This window comes from Furipterus horrens, unplaced genomic scaffold (genome assembly GCF_987537825.1).
Source record: "Furipterus horrens unplaced genomic scaffold, mFurHor1.1.pri manual_scaffold_15, whole genome shotgun sequence".
Classification (NCBI taxonomy): Eukaryota; Metazoa; Chordata; class Mammalia; order Chiroptera; family Furipteridae; genus Furipterus; species Furipterus horrens.
Genome location: NW_028327185.1, coordinates 1,044,313 through 1,058,941, shown reverse-complemented (window position 1 = coordinate 1,058,941; position 14,629 = coordinate 1,044,313). Strand labels below are relative to the sequence as shown.

Sequence of the window (14,629 nt, the reverse complement as noted above, 5' to 3'; positions counted from 1 at the left end):
GTCACACCCCCGCTCTGCGCCCCGGAGCGCGCCCTGGTTCCTCTCCCAGGCTCCCTGGTCCTCAGCCTGGAATCCTCTAGCCCCGCCTCACGGGCACACACCCCTGCAGGTCTCAACTCAGAAGTCAGCCCCACTGAGGCCACTGCTGGCCACCGAGCTCTGTCTGCGCCTCCGCTGACCCTTAGCCCCCCTTTCCTGTGTCTGCGTTTACCCCTCGCTGAAAATCCCAGACACGCTTTTATCTCGCTCAGCCTCTCTCACGTCCACAGAGAGATAAGCTCTGTGCAGTGCGGGGACTGTCCACTCTGCCATTGCTCTTCCTCCGGGGTCTGGAGGGGCATGAGTGAGGGAGTGGTCTGGGCAGCCCTGGAGTGGTGGCCCCAGGCGGTCTGGGTCGGGGCCTCCCCCTTCTGCCCCCGCCCTGAGCACCGCAGCAGCAGGTGGGGCATCCCTGCGCTCTCAGGTCCTCCCTGGCTGGCCAGGGTCCTGCTTCCCTCAGTTCCCTTTTCCGCAAACTCCCCAGGGAGCGATTTCTAACTGAGAAAGGAGGTCCCCTGCGGTGCACAGGAGTCTGTGCCCACTGTCCACGCCCACCCGGACACTGCCCCAGGCCCTCCGCCCGCGCACTGTGAACTCAGCTCTTTAATACAGGATGGGTCACACAGCCATGATTTGGAAGAAAACTCATTTCCTCCTCCAAAGGGGGTGGGCACAGGAGGCGAGGGGCAAGGTCTCCCAATGACTCTGTACCCTGTCCCTGGTCCCAGAATCCTCCCGACTTGCTATTCAGAGAGTTTTCCTGAAAGGGGGCTAGTGAGGCACAGGGACGGAGCCTGTGGTCCTTAACCGGGCCCTTCTCTGGGTTTGTGATTCCAGCACATTCTCCGTATTTCACAGAACTACTGTGTGTGATCCAAGTGCCAAACCTCCCCGCCCTTCCGAAGGGCCTGGGGACAGGGGCCACACTTCACTTAGCCCTTGGGGGAGCCATGGGCTACCCTGCTCCCCAGAAAAAGCTGCCGAAGGCGGTCTGGGCACCATCCCCACTGGGAGGGGGGCAGCCCTGGAGGGTCTTCTGGGCATGGGCGGGTCCCATTGCTGTGCAGGGCAGGCTTCCCCAGGGCCGGCCCCGTGAGAAGGGCAGGGAGCAGGCGATGTCACATCAGACTTTACACTTTCAAGTTTGCTGCTGCCTCAGGGGCCAGACAGGCGAGGGGGCTGTGAGGAGGGATGACAGGGCCCAAAATAGCAGCAGCACGCCCAGGCAACAGCCAGCCCTGTGCAGGAGGGACAGCCCGCACCTGCCGCTGCCTGTCTGGCCGTTGCCTGTCCTGCCACCACCCAGAGTGAGCCTGTCCAGACCCATTGGCCACAGAGAGGGTCGCTCAGGTCCTCATCCGTTAGCTGCACAGCCCAGCTCCCCCATCGACCCCCAGCGCGACACGGAGCACCCGGATCAAACCCAGTGCCACAGGGACCCTGTGTGCGCACAGCAGATGGAGCACACCTCGGCCCTGCCCTGTGTTAGGGCACAGGGTCCCACTGGGTCACCCATGGTCCCCTCAGCCTGGGCTCAGTGTCTCCCAGGGTCATCTGTTCCAGAGGTTTGGGGGTGGGGGGGCAGGCACCCTGGGAAGACCTGGTTGCCTCTCCAGCATCCCCCAAACAGCGCTTCCTTCTGCCCTGAGAGTCGCCATCAGAGGGGTCAGAGCTGTTTAGAGCTGGTCTGAGCCAGTCTGAGTCCGTCTTCCCTGCCCTCCTACCCCTAGGCCAGGCTCTGGGACCCCAGCTATGGGCTGGGAGGGCTGGGAATGCAGAAAAGGAAAGAGACGAAGATTTACTGAGCCCCCCTGAGTGCCAGGCGGGATCCGAGGTCGGGCACTCATTGACAGAACTTTCCGGAAGAGTAGCTACTGTGGCCCTTGTGCGCAGATGAGGAGGCCGAGGCTCACAGAGGTAGAGAGCTGCTAGCAAGGGCCAGCTCCAGGCAGCCTGGTCTGGTCTGAAACCCCACGCTTCCCTGTGGCTCCCCAAGATGGCACAGTTGGGTCAAGTGCTCAGGGGTGAGTGCGGGCTGTGGGTGAGGGGTGGGGGTGCTAGGGCCCAGATGGGTGCTGGGTGCCTGCAGGGGCGCGGGCAGTTCCCAGGTGGGGCCTCAGGTCACTTCTCCAGGCCCCTGTAGGGTGGCCCGGGCTCCCCGCTGAGCCCTGCAGGTCCTAGGCCGGAGCTGCAGCCCCTCCGAGGCAGGCACGGGGGCCACTGGCCGCGGCCGTCCCGGGCACATTCCTGACCTATAAAAAGACAGCCCTCTGGATGCCAGAGGCTCAGGCCGCAGCCTCCCAGGGACTGTTCAGCAACCTGAACCCCAGGAATGTCCCAGGGGCCCGGCCCTGCCTGCGGACGCCTGAGTGGCGGGTGCCCCTGTGAAACCAGGTTGGGGGGCTGGCCCACCCCCACGGGCAGCAGCAAGGTCTACATGACACTGTTACTAGAAATCCTCCAAAGTTTGGAAATCGGGCAAAAGGAAGGTACCACGACCCTGGGATGTCAGAGCGGAGAATTTGGTGGCAGGTCCGGCCACGGGTTATTTCGTGACTAACTTACAGGGTGTCTCAACCACGGTCCTGCTCATGTTTCAGGCCGGGTGGCTCCTTGTGGGCGGAAGGCGGTTCTGTGCATCTCACAGTGTCTGCAGCCCCCCAGGTCTACCCCCCTGGATTCCAGTAGCACCTGCTCCCTCCTGCCCTCCGTCCTGGGTTCTCTTCAGCCCTCAGCGAGAGCTGTGTGTGATTGGCGTGATGCCTGCCCTCTCTGGGCTGACTGCAAATAGCCTGCCCAGCTCTGACATTTGTGGTGATGTCATCGCCTTGGAAAGGTCCCTGTCAGGTTTTCTCTCCTAGGGAGCCTGTCGCCCTGTCCTCAGAGCTCCAGGCCCGAGCCCAGGCTGGGGACTCCAGCCCATGGCTAAGGCTATGTGCACGGGACCCTTGGAAACATTTAGGGCCGTCATTGGAGAAGAGCGGACCCACCCTGGTGTGATTTGCTCTCCTCCTGGAGGGCAGACTCTTTCCAAAGGAGCCCACTTCTTAGGGAGCTGCAATGGAACCCAGGCCCCCAAATCTGCAACCCTGAAGGGTGGGTGGGGGTGGGGTGTGGGCCCAGGCCCCTCTCAGACTCGGGACCAGAGAAGAGCCTGCTGGGAAAGCCAGGGGCTCTGAGACACACATCCCTGCCGCACGGCTGTGTGGCCTGCCCATGGGTGCTCAGAGTCCCATGGGTGCCCAGAGTCCCCGCATAGAGCCCAGCACATGCAGAAGCGCCACGCTCAGGACCAGGTCCCTGGGAACCATGGGAGGAGAGCCATGGTACACCTTTCTCTCAGCCCCACCCCCGCAGGTAGCTGCTGGGACAAGCCTGCTAAGATGCATGTCCCTTGTCCCCATCCCCTCAGGACCACAGTGTCCAGGGACCCCCTAGAAGTCCTCACGCTGTCATTACGATGGCAACAGCGGCCATGGGGCAGGGCTGAAAGACACAGGCCTGAGTGTGAGGTCCCCGAGAAGTGCACATGGGGTGGCCCTTGGCCCAGCACCCCCACTCTGAGCCTCAGCTTCCTCATCTTATAATATTGCTCCCTCACAGGGGTAGCCATGGGGACTCAAACAGACCATGAAGTGAAACGTGTGACCCTGAACCTGGCCTCTGATGAGGACTCTGTCACGGGAAGTACTTTTCCTAGCTTTGCGTGAGCGCGAGCCGGAACTTAAGCCTCCGTTTCCTCCCCCATAAAACAGAGAGAGGTGGGCGGAGACGGGGCCCCGATCTGGGACGGTCCTTCCAGCGCCGCCTGTTCGGGGTCCACCACAGGTCATGGGCGCAGGTCAGGGAGAAAGGGCTACAGACTCTAAAAATGCCTCCCACCTGCGTTCCTCCACGGAGCCTCCCGGAAGGCGAGATCAGGGGGACCGGGCTCCTGGATCCTGCTTATCCCCCGTCAGCCCCCTGAGCCTTGGTTTCTGCATCTGCCACATGGGGCTGTGCCGGGGACCCCAGGAGCTTGCCCAGGACGGCGCCCGGGCGCAGTGACGCTCTGGGGCGGGCGGCAGGTGGTGAGCCGGCGGCGTTACAGAACCCAGAAGAGCGGTGGCGCCGCTGACCAGCCCTGCCAGCGGTTTGGGGGCGTTTGCGTCCTTGGAGGGGAGAGTGGCAGCGTCCCCACCAAGGGGCTTCCCAGCCTGGCACAGACTGGGGACAGGGAAGGGGGCCCCCTTACCAGGCCGAGGTTCAGGGAGTTGTTGTCATCCTCCGGCATGGGCAGGTACACGGCCAAGGCTACGCAGTTGGCGAAGATGGTCAGCAGAATGATGGTCTCGAAGGGCCTGGTGCCGGGGTTAAGGAGAGCCCTCACGTGAGGCGTGTGTGCAGGGTGAAGGGTCACCTGCAGGTGGGCCCCGCTCTCCTGCAGGTGGGGCGAGGCCCAGGCTCTCTGGGGAGCAGACCTTGAAGGATTGGTTCTGGCTGAGGCTCATCAGCTTCAAGGGCCAGAGTCTGAGGCTCCACTCGAGGCATGTCCGCCCCACCTGCCCTCACCCAGGAGCCCTGACTTTCTGAGGTTCTGGGGGCCTCCTGGGGGACATGGGGCTGATGGGAGGTAGGCTAGGGGCCCGCAATGCAGGGCCAGGAAAGGGGCCCATGGGAGGTGACTCCTGAGCCTCAGAGCCTGAGGAAGGAGTCGGTGACACCGCTGAGCCAACACCCCCAGAGCACAGCCCCGGACACACCCGCCCCTGCACAGAGTCTCCTGGGGGGACCCCGGCCAGGGCTGAGTGGAGTTGAGGGTGGAGGGCTCGGTGGGAACCCCATTCCCCATGTGCTGCAGGTGCAGAGGCCTTGGTGGGGGGGTCCGGAGGGCAGAGGATGGAGGAGGTCCCCTGTCCCCCACCTGACCCCAAGGAGCCAGGGAGGGTGGCAGCTGAGGCTGGGTGGGGTGAGCGCAGCAGCTGGTTCTGACCCAAACCATCCCAACCTGGGCCCACGGTTTCCCTGCTTATCCCTTCTTCTCGGGAGCAGCTGGTGGGCGTCTGCTCCCAGAAGCCTCCAGAAACATTTGCAATATTCCCAGTCTTCTCTAACAGCCCCGGGACACCGGCCTCCCCTCCGCCTGCCTCCTCCCTCCCTTCCCCAGGTCACCCCGACCCCTCTGTGGCTCTTCCTCCCAGAGTGGGCGCAAACACAGGAGGGCTTCCAGCCCCTGAACCAGGCGGCGTCTGAGCTCAGACCACCAGGCTACGGGCCTGCGCCTCGCGGTGGCCCCACCCCACCGCCAGCTGGCTGGTCCCCTCAGCGCCAGCCTCTCCCCGCTCTCCCCCCTCCCGTCAGGGCCCCCCCACTTTATTCTCCCCCCGCCTATACAAAAATGAGGCTGCTGCTCAAAACCCTAAGGGGGGCCCCACAATCATGTGGGCTTGGCTACACCAGCCCCAGCCCCTGAACACCCAGCCCTGCCACAGGTGGTCTGTGGGCACCTTGGGGGTCACCAGGACCTGGCTGCACACTTAGGCCTCAGAAGCCCCCCACCGGTCCTCCTCCTCCCCCTTGGTTGAGGCTTCCCTTCCCAAAGGCTCCTCTGGGACAGTCACCCCATCTCCAAGTCCCCTCTCCGGGGCCCCCTCTCTCCGCGTTGCACCCAGGCCCAGAGGATACTTCCACTCCACGATGCTGATGCAGGCCTTCCTCAGCGGGTTCTCGAGGGTCAAGCAGAACAAGGCCCGGGGGGGCCTGGGCAAGATCTCAGGGGCGGGCTTCTTGGGCTGTTTCTTCCTCAGGCCCTCATCCTGGGGGGAGGACGGCTCCATGTTCCCTGCGCTCCTGCTCTGCGCCCCACAGCCCTCTCCCCCCTGCGTCCCCAGTGCCCTCGTTTGGGGACTGGCCGCAGTCTGCAGGGCCAAGCCTGCCTGCTGGGCCAGCGGGGGTGGGGCTGGAGGATTACTGTCCCTGCTCAGGAGTAAAATTAGCCCCTCAGGCCAGGCAGCTGTCATTCCTTCCCAGTCCAGGGAGTGCCATCCCAGAACGTCCCGGGAGGGTGGGGGGTGGGGTGGACGGCACAGGGGCCTGGGGTGGGCAGGGGAACGGGATGCAGGTTCAAGGCTGGGCAAGACCCTCGACAGGGACCCCCGACTACAGACTGGCTCCCTTGTGCCAAGGTTAGCTCCGCATCCCCAAGACCCATGACCCTGTCCAGACAGGTGCTGGCGGCCCACTCAGCACTGTCCACAGCGCCCTCCCACCTCAGCACGTGCAACCACCAGGCCAGGACCCCTCCCCAGCCCAACCCCCACGCACATTGGGGAAGTGCACCCCGGCACGCAGGGTGGAAGGCTCCCCGCAGCCTGTGATGTGCCTGCTTCGGGTATGGCACCTGCCCGCTCTGGGGTGACTGTCTGCTTCATGCCTCCTCCCCCCAAGTGTGCGAGCGTCCAGTGCTTTCTCTCTGGGACTCTCACTGCACTCAGCCTGGAGGGCATGTGCCCAGCTCGTTGTGAGTGGGGGCCGAGAACACCCCCCACATCTCACAGCCAGGATGGCGTGGGCCTGAGAAAGAGACATGGGGCACGTGAGGAGGGGACCATGGTCCAGAAGCCACAAGCTCAACGCATATTTTATTTCATCCCTTGGTGCAAACGGTGCCACTGTACCCACATGGTCCCACCGCCGGCAGAGGAGGACAGCTGAGGGGGAAAACCCAGTCTTCACCACCCAACCTGGGGGTGGGGGGCCGGAGAAATGGCCACGCTGGGAGTGGAGGCCAAAGAGCGCCACCGCCGGGGCAGGACGGAGCTGCAAACAAGCTCCCGAAGAGGACGCTGGTATTTGAGGCCATCTCGTGGCGAGTGGAGCAGGGCGCATCCCGGCAAAGCGCGGCTCGTCTTCCAGGGAATCGCAGACCCTGGGCTGCGCCTGTGGCCCGGACGACTGGCACCGCGGCTGGCTGTGCACAACCAGGAGCTGAGCGACGGCTTTTCCCAGCGCGGGGCTGAAGCTGAACTGGAGCCAGGCCGCCCGCTGACTGTCCTGGGAAGTCCTGCTGCGGCCTATCGGACGGCGCGGCGAACACCGGAGCTCCCCCAGGCCTGAGCCCACCTGGCTCCTGGGTCCGTGTTGGCCCCTTTGCATCCCTGCCCTGCACCTCGGTCCAGCTGGTGAGGAGAAGACCGGCCGAGGGGCATGGAAGGAGAGGTCGCAGACAGGGAGCGTGCGCCGCTCCGAGTGTCCGGGCATGGCCGCCCCGCCGGGACCCCGCAGTCCCGGCGCTCTCGGCCGTGGGGCGTTCCTAAGAACCCCGATCACTGGCTGGATTCCTCGGACTCCAAGCCCGGTGAGGAGGAAAAGCGGGGGCCCTCGGGCGGCGGGGCGTCGCCGGGACGCTCGGGCAGGGGACCGTCGGGCGCGGCGCGCAGCAGCTCCTGCAAGTGCCGGATGTAGCGGATGGCGGCGCGCAGCGTCTCCACTTTGCTCAGGCGCCGCTCGGCCAGCGCGCCGGGCAGGTGGCCGCGGAGGCGCGCGTAGCCCTCGTTGACGCAGCGCACGCGGTGCCGCTCGCGCTCGTTGCGCTTGTGGATGAAGGCGGGCTCGAACGTGCAGTCGTAGCCCCCGAGGGCGCCGGGGCCGGGCGCGCAGGGGAACAGGCCGGCGTAGGCGGCGGCAGGGCCTGGGAACAGCAGGAAGGGCACGGCGCCCGGGGGCTCTGCGGGCAGGGGCGCCGGCCGGGGAGGGGGCGCGGTTCCCAGCTGCATGCCGCCGGGGGGCGCCGCGGGCCCGCGGTCCATCAGCGCCCGGCAGAAGTGACCGTTCATGGTGCCGCGGGGCGCTGCACCCAGAGCCAGGCCCTCCCCGAATCGGCCCTGCTCGGGGTTTGTGCCTCCCCACCACGGGGACGAGTCACATCGCCAGCAGCAGCTCTGGGGTTCCAGGACTGGTTAGGGTTTCTCTTCGTTTTCTGGGGTGGCTTCCACCGTCCCCCTAACGGGCGCCATCGCTGCGGACTAGGGTGGCACCTGGCAGAGGCTCAGAGCGCACAGCCCCGAGTCCATCTGGGAGCCGCAGGACTCGGGGCCCCCACTCTCCTCCGCGGACCATGGGCACCCGCCTTGCCTACGGCCCCGCCTGCGGGGGCCGCAGCGCTGGGGCCTGGTTCCTCACAGCGCTGGAGACCCCAGGCCACCTGGGGACGGGAGCGGGGGCAGGAACTGACTGCTGCTCTTAGGACCAAGCCGGTTCCGCAGAGCGTCCCGGGGAAGCGTCCTAAAGAAGAGGAGTGGACAGACAGATCAGTTAGGAAAGGCCCGCCACTGTGGGCCTGGGGTCACCTCGCCCTCAAATGGGACCATAGGCTTTGAAGCGGGGGCGGGCGCCTGCTGAAGAGCAGAGGCGCAGAGCAGGGCTCCAGCCTGCGGTCGCCCTTCCGCTCGCACAGCCGGAGTCCCGTGCCGCAGGTGGGAAGAATAAAACACCTCTCACGTGAGGGTAATAGTGTGCGGAATGGAGAGAGAAAAAATACACCCGAACACCTCCAGGGCCTGGCCTGTGACATGTGCCAATGACGCCATTTCCTCTGAGGGTAGGGATGAGTCTTAGCGTGACGCCTTCCAGGGCCTTCTAGCCAAGGGCTCAGAGACCATGGAAGTTCAGTGACAACCACAGTCGGCCAGGGAGTCTCCCTCGTTACTGAAGGACATGTGGTTGGGGCTTTGACAGCCACCTCTGGGCCCCGGCACCGCGTGCACTCATACCAGCTGTCCTGGGGGCTCCTCTGTAGCACTGCCTGCAAGTGTCTGCCCCGGGGGCCTGAGCCCAGAGCCCGGCCCGACCGCGGAGACGCCGCAGACACTGGCTGGAGGACCCAGAGGTGGGCTTGTAGCCAGCAGGACGCAGGGCCTTTCCCAGACTCTAGGAAGCTGCACATTTAGGAACGACTGGCCTGTGCTGGATGTAACTGCCACCAGCTCTCATCACCGTTGCACCCTTATCAGCTGCGCCCTTGGAAAACTGACAAGGAGCTCCCACGCCCCCCCCCGACCCCCCCCCCCCCCCCCCAAGCCACGACCACAAGGACCCACACAAACCCCGTGCAGAACCTGGTGGTCCAGCCTCTGAACTGGGCAGGACCGGCGGTCAACAGCGCCACCGTGAGGCCGTGGGGAGCGATGGCGGCAGCAGAAGGTGGAATTCCAGGTCCAGACCTGCGGCAGGTGGACCTTTTCACTCCCGGTTATAACTGCCCTGGGGATTGTGGGAGTCCCCAGGGATTTGGGAAAATTGAGGTGGCACCTAATAGGAATGGAGTTACTAGTGTCTAGTAGTGTCACCAAGTCAGGGGCAGCCTTGGGAAGAGCTCCCAGAGGCTCTGAGGTCCTGGGATGTGGCCAGGAAAGACCCCAGATTGCAGGTGCCACCCCTGCACGGCCCTGGGCACGGCACGGACATCTGCGTCCAGATGCTGCTCATGGACACACCTGTCCTGGAGGAAGTCTAAAGGAAAATGCCACCCTCACGGCTCGGGGTTTCTTTTCTCAGGACCCACTGTGGCTGGGCTTTGGGGACAAGTTCGGAGCTGTCCCTCTCTGGCTGAGAGCAAAGGGGGCAGTAGTACAGTGCCCCACCCCCACCCTGGGCTCCAGTCTCAGCGTCTCAGCCACGGACAGTGCCCCCACCTTACAGACAAGGGGGCGGAGGCTCAGAGAGGTACAGCCACTTGCCCAGGGTAGCACAGCTGCTCAAGGCAGAGTCGAGAGTCACAGCTGGGCATTTGGCCGGCTCCTGCATGCCCATGAGAGAGGGAAAAGCTAGACTGGCCTTCAGAAACAGACCTGCTGGCTCAGGGGCCATGGAGAGTTAGGAGTTGGCCTTCCAGGACCAGAGAACAGCAGGTAACCTGCAAATCAACCCTCCTCCTGGTCAGGCACGCTTCTAAATGCCACACATGCATGTGTGCTCACACACATGCTAGGCCATGTGATCCTCACTACCAGACAGGTTCTAGCATTACCCTTATTTCACAGATAGGAAAACGGAAGCACAGAGAGGTGCAGTAAGTTTCCCAAGGTCACACAGCCGATAAATGATAAACTTGAGCTTCAGGAGAAACTGGGATAGACCTTGGGGCTGGCTGGGCACCGTCACCCTACCCAGGGCGAGTCTCCCTGAACGGCCCAGAGCATGAGTAAACCTGAGATGGAGGAGGGGCCAGTTCAGGTGTTGCTCTCTTCGTCGGGAAGGACCGTTCTCGTAGGTGTTCTGTGCAGAAAACCCTTGGGGTCACAGGAGGTCATGTTTCCCGGGACCCCTCGCCATCCCAGATCCAGAGGCCCTGTAGGTGGGAAGGAAACCCCTGCCACGGGCTTTGGGAGATAGCCCCTCCTTGGAGAGAGCTAATGTGGCTTGGTCCTGGTGATAGTCACATGCTGGGCGTCCGGATGCGGAGGTGGCTTCAGTCCCACTCCACCGGCGGAAGCTGGGGCCGTGAGAACCTACCCCTGTGACCAGCTGGGACGGTGGCCCTGGCTTCTCACGACCCCACCCCAGGTCCGTCTCCTGGTGGCTGTGTTCCCCACGGCTCCCTGTGTATACAGTATGTCACTGGTTTGTCCCATCCGCCTCTCGTTCGCGTGGTCTCCCACATTTTAGAGGGAATAGGTGTTCTCTGCATCTTGTCGAAACTTAGCTGATGCCTGGGACACTGGGGCTTCGGACCCTGGGTTTGCCCCTGCCCAGCTCCAGGACCGTGAGCAAGCCTGTCTTCTGTCCCGTGGGTGGGGACAGCATCCACACTTTCTTCCTGCAGTTCCTGCACAGTTCGGGGAGACCGTGTCTGCAAATGACTGTGCCTGGCGTGGACCAGCGCTCAGTGGCCGTCGCTGGGGCCACGAATCCCCCAGGTCTGTCCCGTCCCACACAAGCTCTCTGGGTGCAAACAGCCAGGCCCCGCTTGGTCTGGGCTCACTTTACAACGAGACGACAGCCGCTGTAGCAACTTACTCCCCCGAGGGAACTTCCTGTCCCCGTGATACAGATGGGGACACTGAGGCTCAGAGGCTTCCACACGCTTAAATCAGATCATGGTTCCAGAAAACAGGGTTTAAAAAACGACAAGAAAGCTCATATCGACCTTCCTCTGGGCTGGATGCTGGCCTGAGCTCACGTGACTCCCACAACAGATGCTACTGCTGCACCAGGGGACAGGACAGAGACGCAGGCCAGCAGGGGCCCGTGGCCGCCCAGCTGCTCGGTGACAGGGCTGGGACCTGGCCACACGCAGCTCAGCGCTCCCTGGCCCCCCGCCTCTGCATCTCATCTCCCTTTCAGGGAAGTCCCCAGCTGACGCCCCCCGGGAAAGCCGTGCCTTCTCTCTGGGTGCATCAGGCCTGAGACATGGGGCCAAACGTGTGCCAGCAGCAGAGCCGCAGGAAGTGCCCGGGCGGCCCAGTGCATGGCTTCCCCCCGAGCCAGAGGGCACTGGCCTGTGTCCCTGCCTTGGGGGAGGAACGCAGTTGGCGACTAAGCCCCCGGCAAGCATGTTCCTGGCCTCACGTCCCCCAGCCACCCCCTGTGCGCAATTACCTCCTGGGTTGGCTCCTCCGGCACAGCGACCTCCAGGCCTCCGGGCAGGGGACAGCGGGACCTCTGTGCCACCTGCCTGCCCTGGGGCCTCGCAGCCTCTGCCTGGCTTCCTGCTGTGGGACCGGGAGCCAGGTATGCTTCACCTGAAGGAGCTTCAAACAGCGACACACCCAGAAGGGGAGGGTGGAGGGCGGAGGGGGACCCGCCAGAGGAGGAGAGAGGCCACTCCTGGCTGCCTGTGATTGGTCACCGGAGCCCCTGGGGGGGCAGGTGGAGATGCTGTGCCCCCTGGGATGCAACCAGGGTGGAGCAGCCGCCTGCAGTGGAGTCTGTGCCTTGGGGCTGAGGAGACGCCCATGAGTGTGCAGGGCAGGAAGCCAGGGTGCCCTGGGGGGGACCCTGTGGTCAGGGGAGCACACGTCTCAGGTGAGGCCTGGGCATCCCTGTGCAGGACCGGACACAGGAGGCTGAGGTGTGTGGGTCCCCTTGGTGCCGGCCAAGGCCCTTGGCCCCATGGCACTGGCAGAGCAAAGACTCCCGCTGAGCACTTTTCACCCCCCAAGACCCATGGGGAGCCTGAGGTGGAGTCAGCTGACAGATGTCATCTCTGCAGGGACCTGAACCAGCACAATGGCAGCAGGTCCTTCCCAGGTTCCCGTCCCAGCCCAAGGTGCTCACTGTCGTGCTGATATTTACCTACACTCGCCCCCTCACTCGTCCTTCACGTTCGTGTCCAGAGTCCTGAAGCGGACGTGCTAACTACTGTTTCTTCCCGATACTCACTAACCGGTCACATAACCACCAGAATGACAGCGCCCGCATGGGTGCCACTGGAAATGCCTGTGTGGGACCCGCACGTCGGGAAAGTGCGGGCTGGTTCGAGGTTCAACGCCCTCGCTGTTTCTGAGAAGACCTGCCGCTCCGGGGCGGGGACCAGGGCTCCTGTGTCGCAGCTGGGGCCCTACCCGCCACGCCCGCCCTGCTCGGAGGAGCCCCGCGTCTGCAGGGCCAGCCTGCCCGCAGCCTTGGCTCCCGCTCAGCTCCCCGCCTGGGAGCCACCACATCATCACCCCAGGAGGTCCCGAGCGGAGCTTCCCCACGGCTGGTTAGTGGCAGGTCTGGGTTTTCTGGCCAGAGAAGGAGGTCCCTGTGACCCCTCAGAGCCTGGACCGAGGGGTCGTGCTGTGGCCGGCAAGGGGGACAGCAGCTGCAGCCACACTGAGGGTGCATCCTCACGTGGAGGCTTGTCCTCAGTGCTCGGGACACGTCCTCTCTGTTCCCGACCACCGCCTGGGGCATGAGGCAGGCCTCCCTTCCCAGCAACGAGGCAGAGGTGGGGCAGGCTGCAGGGGCTGCGGCGGCCCAGCCGTGGTGGCAGTCGCCTCTGCACCCAGGCTCTGGGGAACACAGGTCTTGACTGGGCCACGCACTTTACTAAACAGGGAGGTTTGGGACCTGGCTCCCCACTATGGTCACCCTCCTCTGATGAGCACTTGCTACAGGTGAGGCCCTGAGCCCTGGGGTCCTCGGACACAAGGGACCGGGCTGGGGGCTGACTGCGTGGCCGCAGGGCTGAGGGCCTGAGGCGCCAGGTCCCCCTCGGCCTTCGGGCTGCACTGTCCACCCACCCTGCTGGCTCCTGGGACCCCTGGGGGCTGCCTGAGTGCAGCCATCTGCCCTCCAGCCCTTCAGCCCCTTCTGCGGGCCCTGCTCCCTCCTCAGCTGTGGGGTGTTGGTGGGGGGCCACCCGCCTCCCATTGCCCACCCATAGGCTTGCGTGGGCTCCCCCATCACTGCTGCCAAGTGGTTCGGGCGCCACAGGCCAGGGGACAGGCAGGTCGCAGTCTCAAGGCCTCAGCAAAGACCTCAAGCCTCAGGGGATGCGAGCCCTGGGTGGCTCTGTAGGACGCAGGTGACATGACCTCTGGTGGCCCCTGAGAATGGCAAGCACATGGGTGGGGACTGCGGTGATAGGGTGGAGGGCACGGGAGGGGACAGATGCCTCAGCCACCCGTGGGGGGGGGGCAGCTGCTGGGACTTTTTCACAGATGAGCTGAGGCCTGGACACTTATTTTGACAGGCTCTGTGGCACTGTGGCATCAGGGTGGGGGATGGAGTCCGCCCGAGAGCCGGGTGGACAGGCCTGGGGCTCAGGGGTCAGTCTGGGCTGGGGAGAGAGGTTCTAGCACGAAGGGAGGCCACAGCGCCCACTGCGGTTGAGGGGCAGAAGCGAGAGCTGGGACTCCCCGCCCGACCTTGCTGCAGGGTGCTTGGGACGGAGGACTGAGGTGGTTGGGGGTGGGGCACAGAGGCAGGTGGGAGGCTCCTGTGGAGCCCACAGGAGGCCCTTGTAGGTAGGAGGCTTGAGCTCGTTCACAGGCTGAGGACAGGGGACAAGGGACGTTGAAGCAGCGACGGAGGCCCAGGAGGGCCAGGTGGGCTGACTCGGAACAGGAGGGGCCCACTACCCCCAAGACCGTAGCGCAGAAGGTCAGGACCTGCACGAAGACACGTTTGCAGGTGGCATAGCGCTCAGCTCCTGGAGAGGCTGAGCTCACCCCCCCTTGGTTTCCTTGCAGGGAGGCCAGGGTCTGCAGGGGACAGGGCGCACAGGAAGGCTGCCCAGGGACCTGCAGGGTGAGCCTCAGGAAGCGGGTTCGTGGACCCGCGCAGGGGGTGGGCTGGCAGCCATGGGCCCGCAGAGGCTAGCGGTGTCCCCTGTAGGCAGAGCTGAGCTGCCTCTAGAGGTGAGAGCGTCGCCGTGGACGGAAGCTTCCAGAGCATGGCCGCAGAGCTGAGTGCACCATGCCCGTGGCGGTAGACGTGTCCTCGGTGCTGGCTGCTCGGGCCCAGCCCCGCTCACGCTGCGGCACAGGGGCCCCTCGCTGGCTGTGCTCGCCTGCTCGGGTCCCACCGTCAACTCCACCCCCCTCAGCTGCTCTGTCCCTCGCTGGCTTCTGTGCCGACCCCAGTCTCTGCTCCTCCTGGAAGCCCCAACTCCTCAGCCCGGGCA

General features: G+C 64.6%; 3 protein-coding genes across 3 annotated transcripts in view; 1 reads left to right on the top strand and 2 right to left on the bottom strand.

Moving 5' to 3' along the window:
* Positions 1–5,940, bottom strand: part of CACNA1S (calcium voltage-gated channel subunit alpha1 S) — a 38,627-nt gene extending 32,687 nt beyond the window's left edge. Inside the window, exons 1-2 of the mRNA XM_090263155.1 lie at positions 5,704–5,940; positions 4,274–4,379 (exon numbers count right to left, since the gene is read on the bottom strand). Of these exons, the coding sequence (XP_090119281.1) occupies positions 4,274–4,379; positions 5,704–5,855 (258 nt within the window). The 5' untranslated portion in view covers positions 5,856–5,940. The remainder of the gene's footprint in view (positions 1–4,273; positions 4,380–5,703) is intronic.
* Positions 1–14,629, top strand: part of PKP1 (plakophilin 1) — a 288,438-nt gene that overhangs the window by 188,957 nt on the left and 84,852 nt on the right. The window lies entirely within an intron of this gene.
* On the bottom strand, positions 6,654–7,884 carry ASCL5 (achaete-scute family bHLH transcription factor 5). Its single transcript, XM_090263156.1, has one exon. It carries the CDS (start codon positions 7,851–7,853, stop codon positions 7,344–7,346), a length of 510 nt encoding a protein of 169 aa, XP_090119282.1. The 5' UTR covers positions 7,854–7,884; the 3' UTR covers positions 6,654–7,343.

Bases quoted from the DNA above. Each gene is read 5' to 3' on its own strand.
- ASCL5 (XM_090263156.1), bottom strand. From the start codon at position 7,853: ATGAACGGTCACTTCTGCCGGGCGCTGATGGACCGCGGGCCCGCGGCG.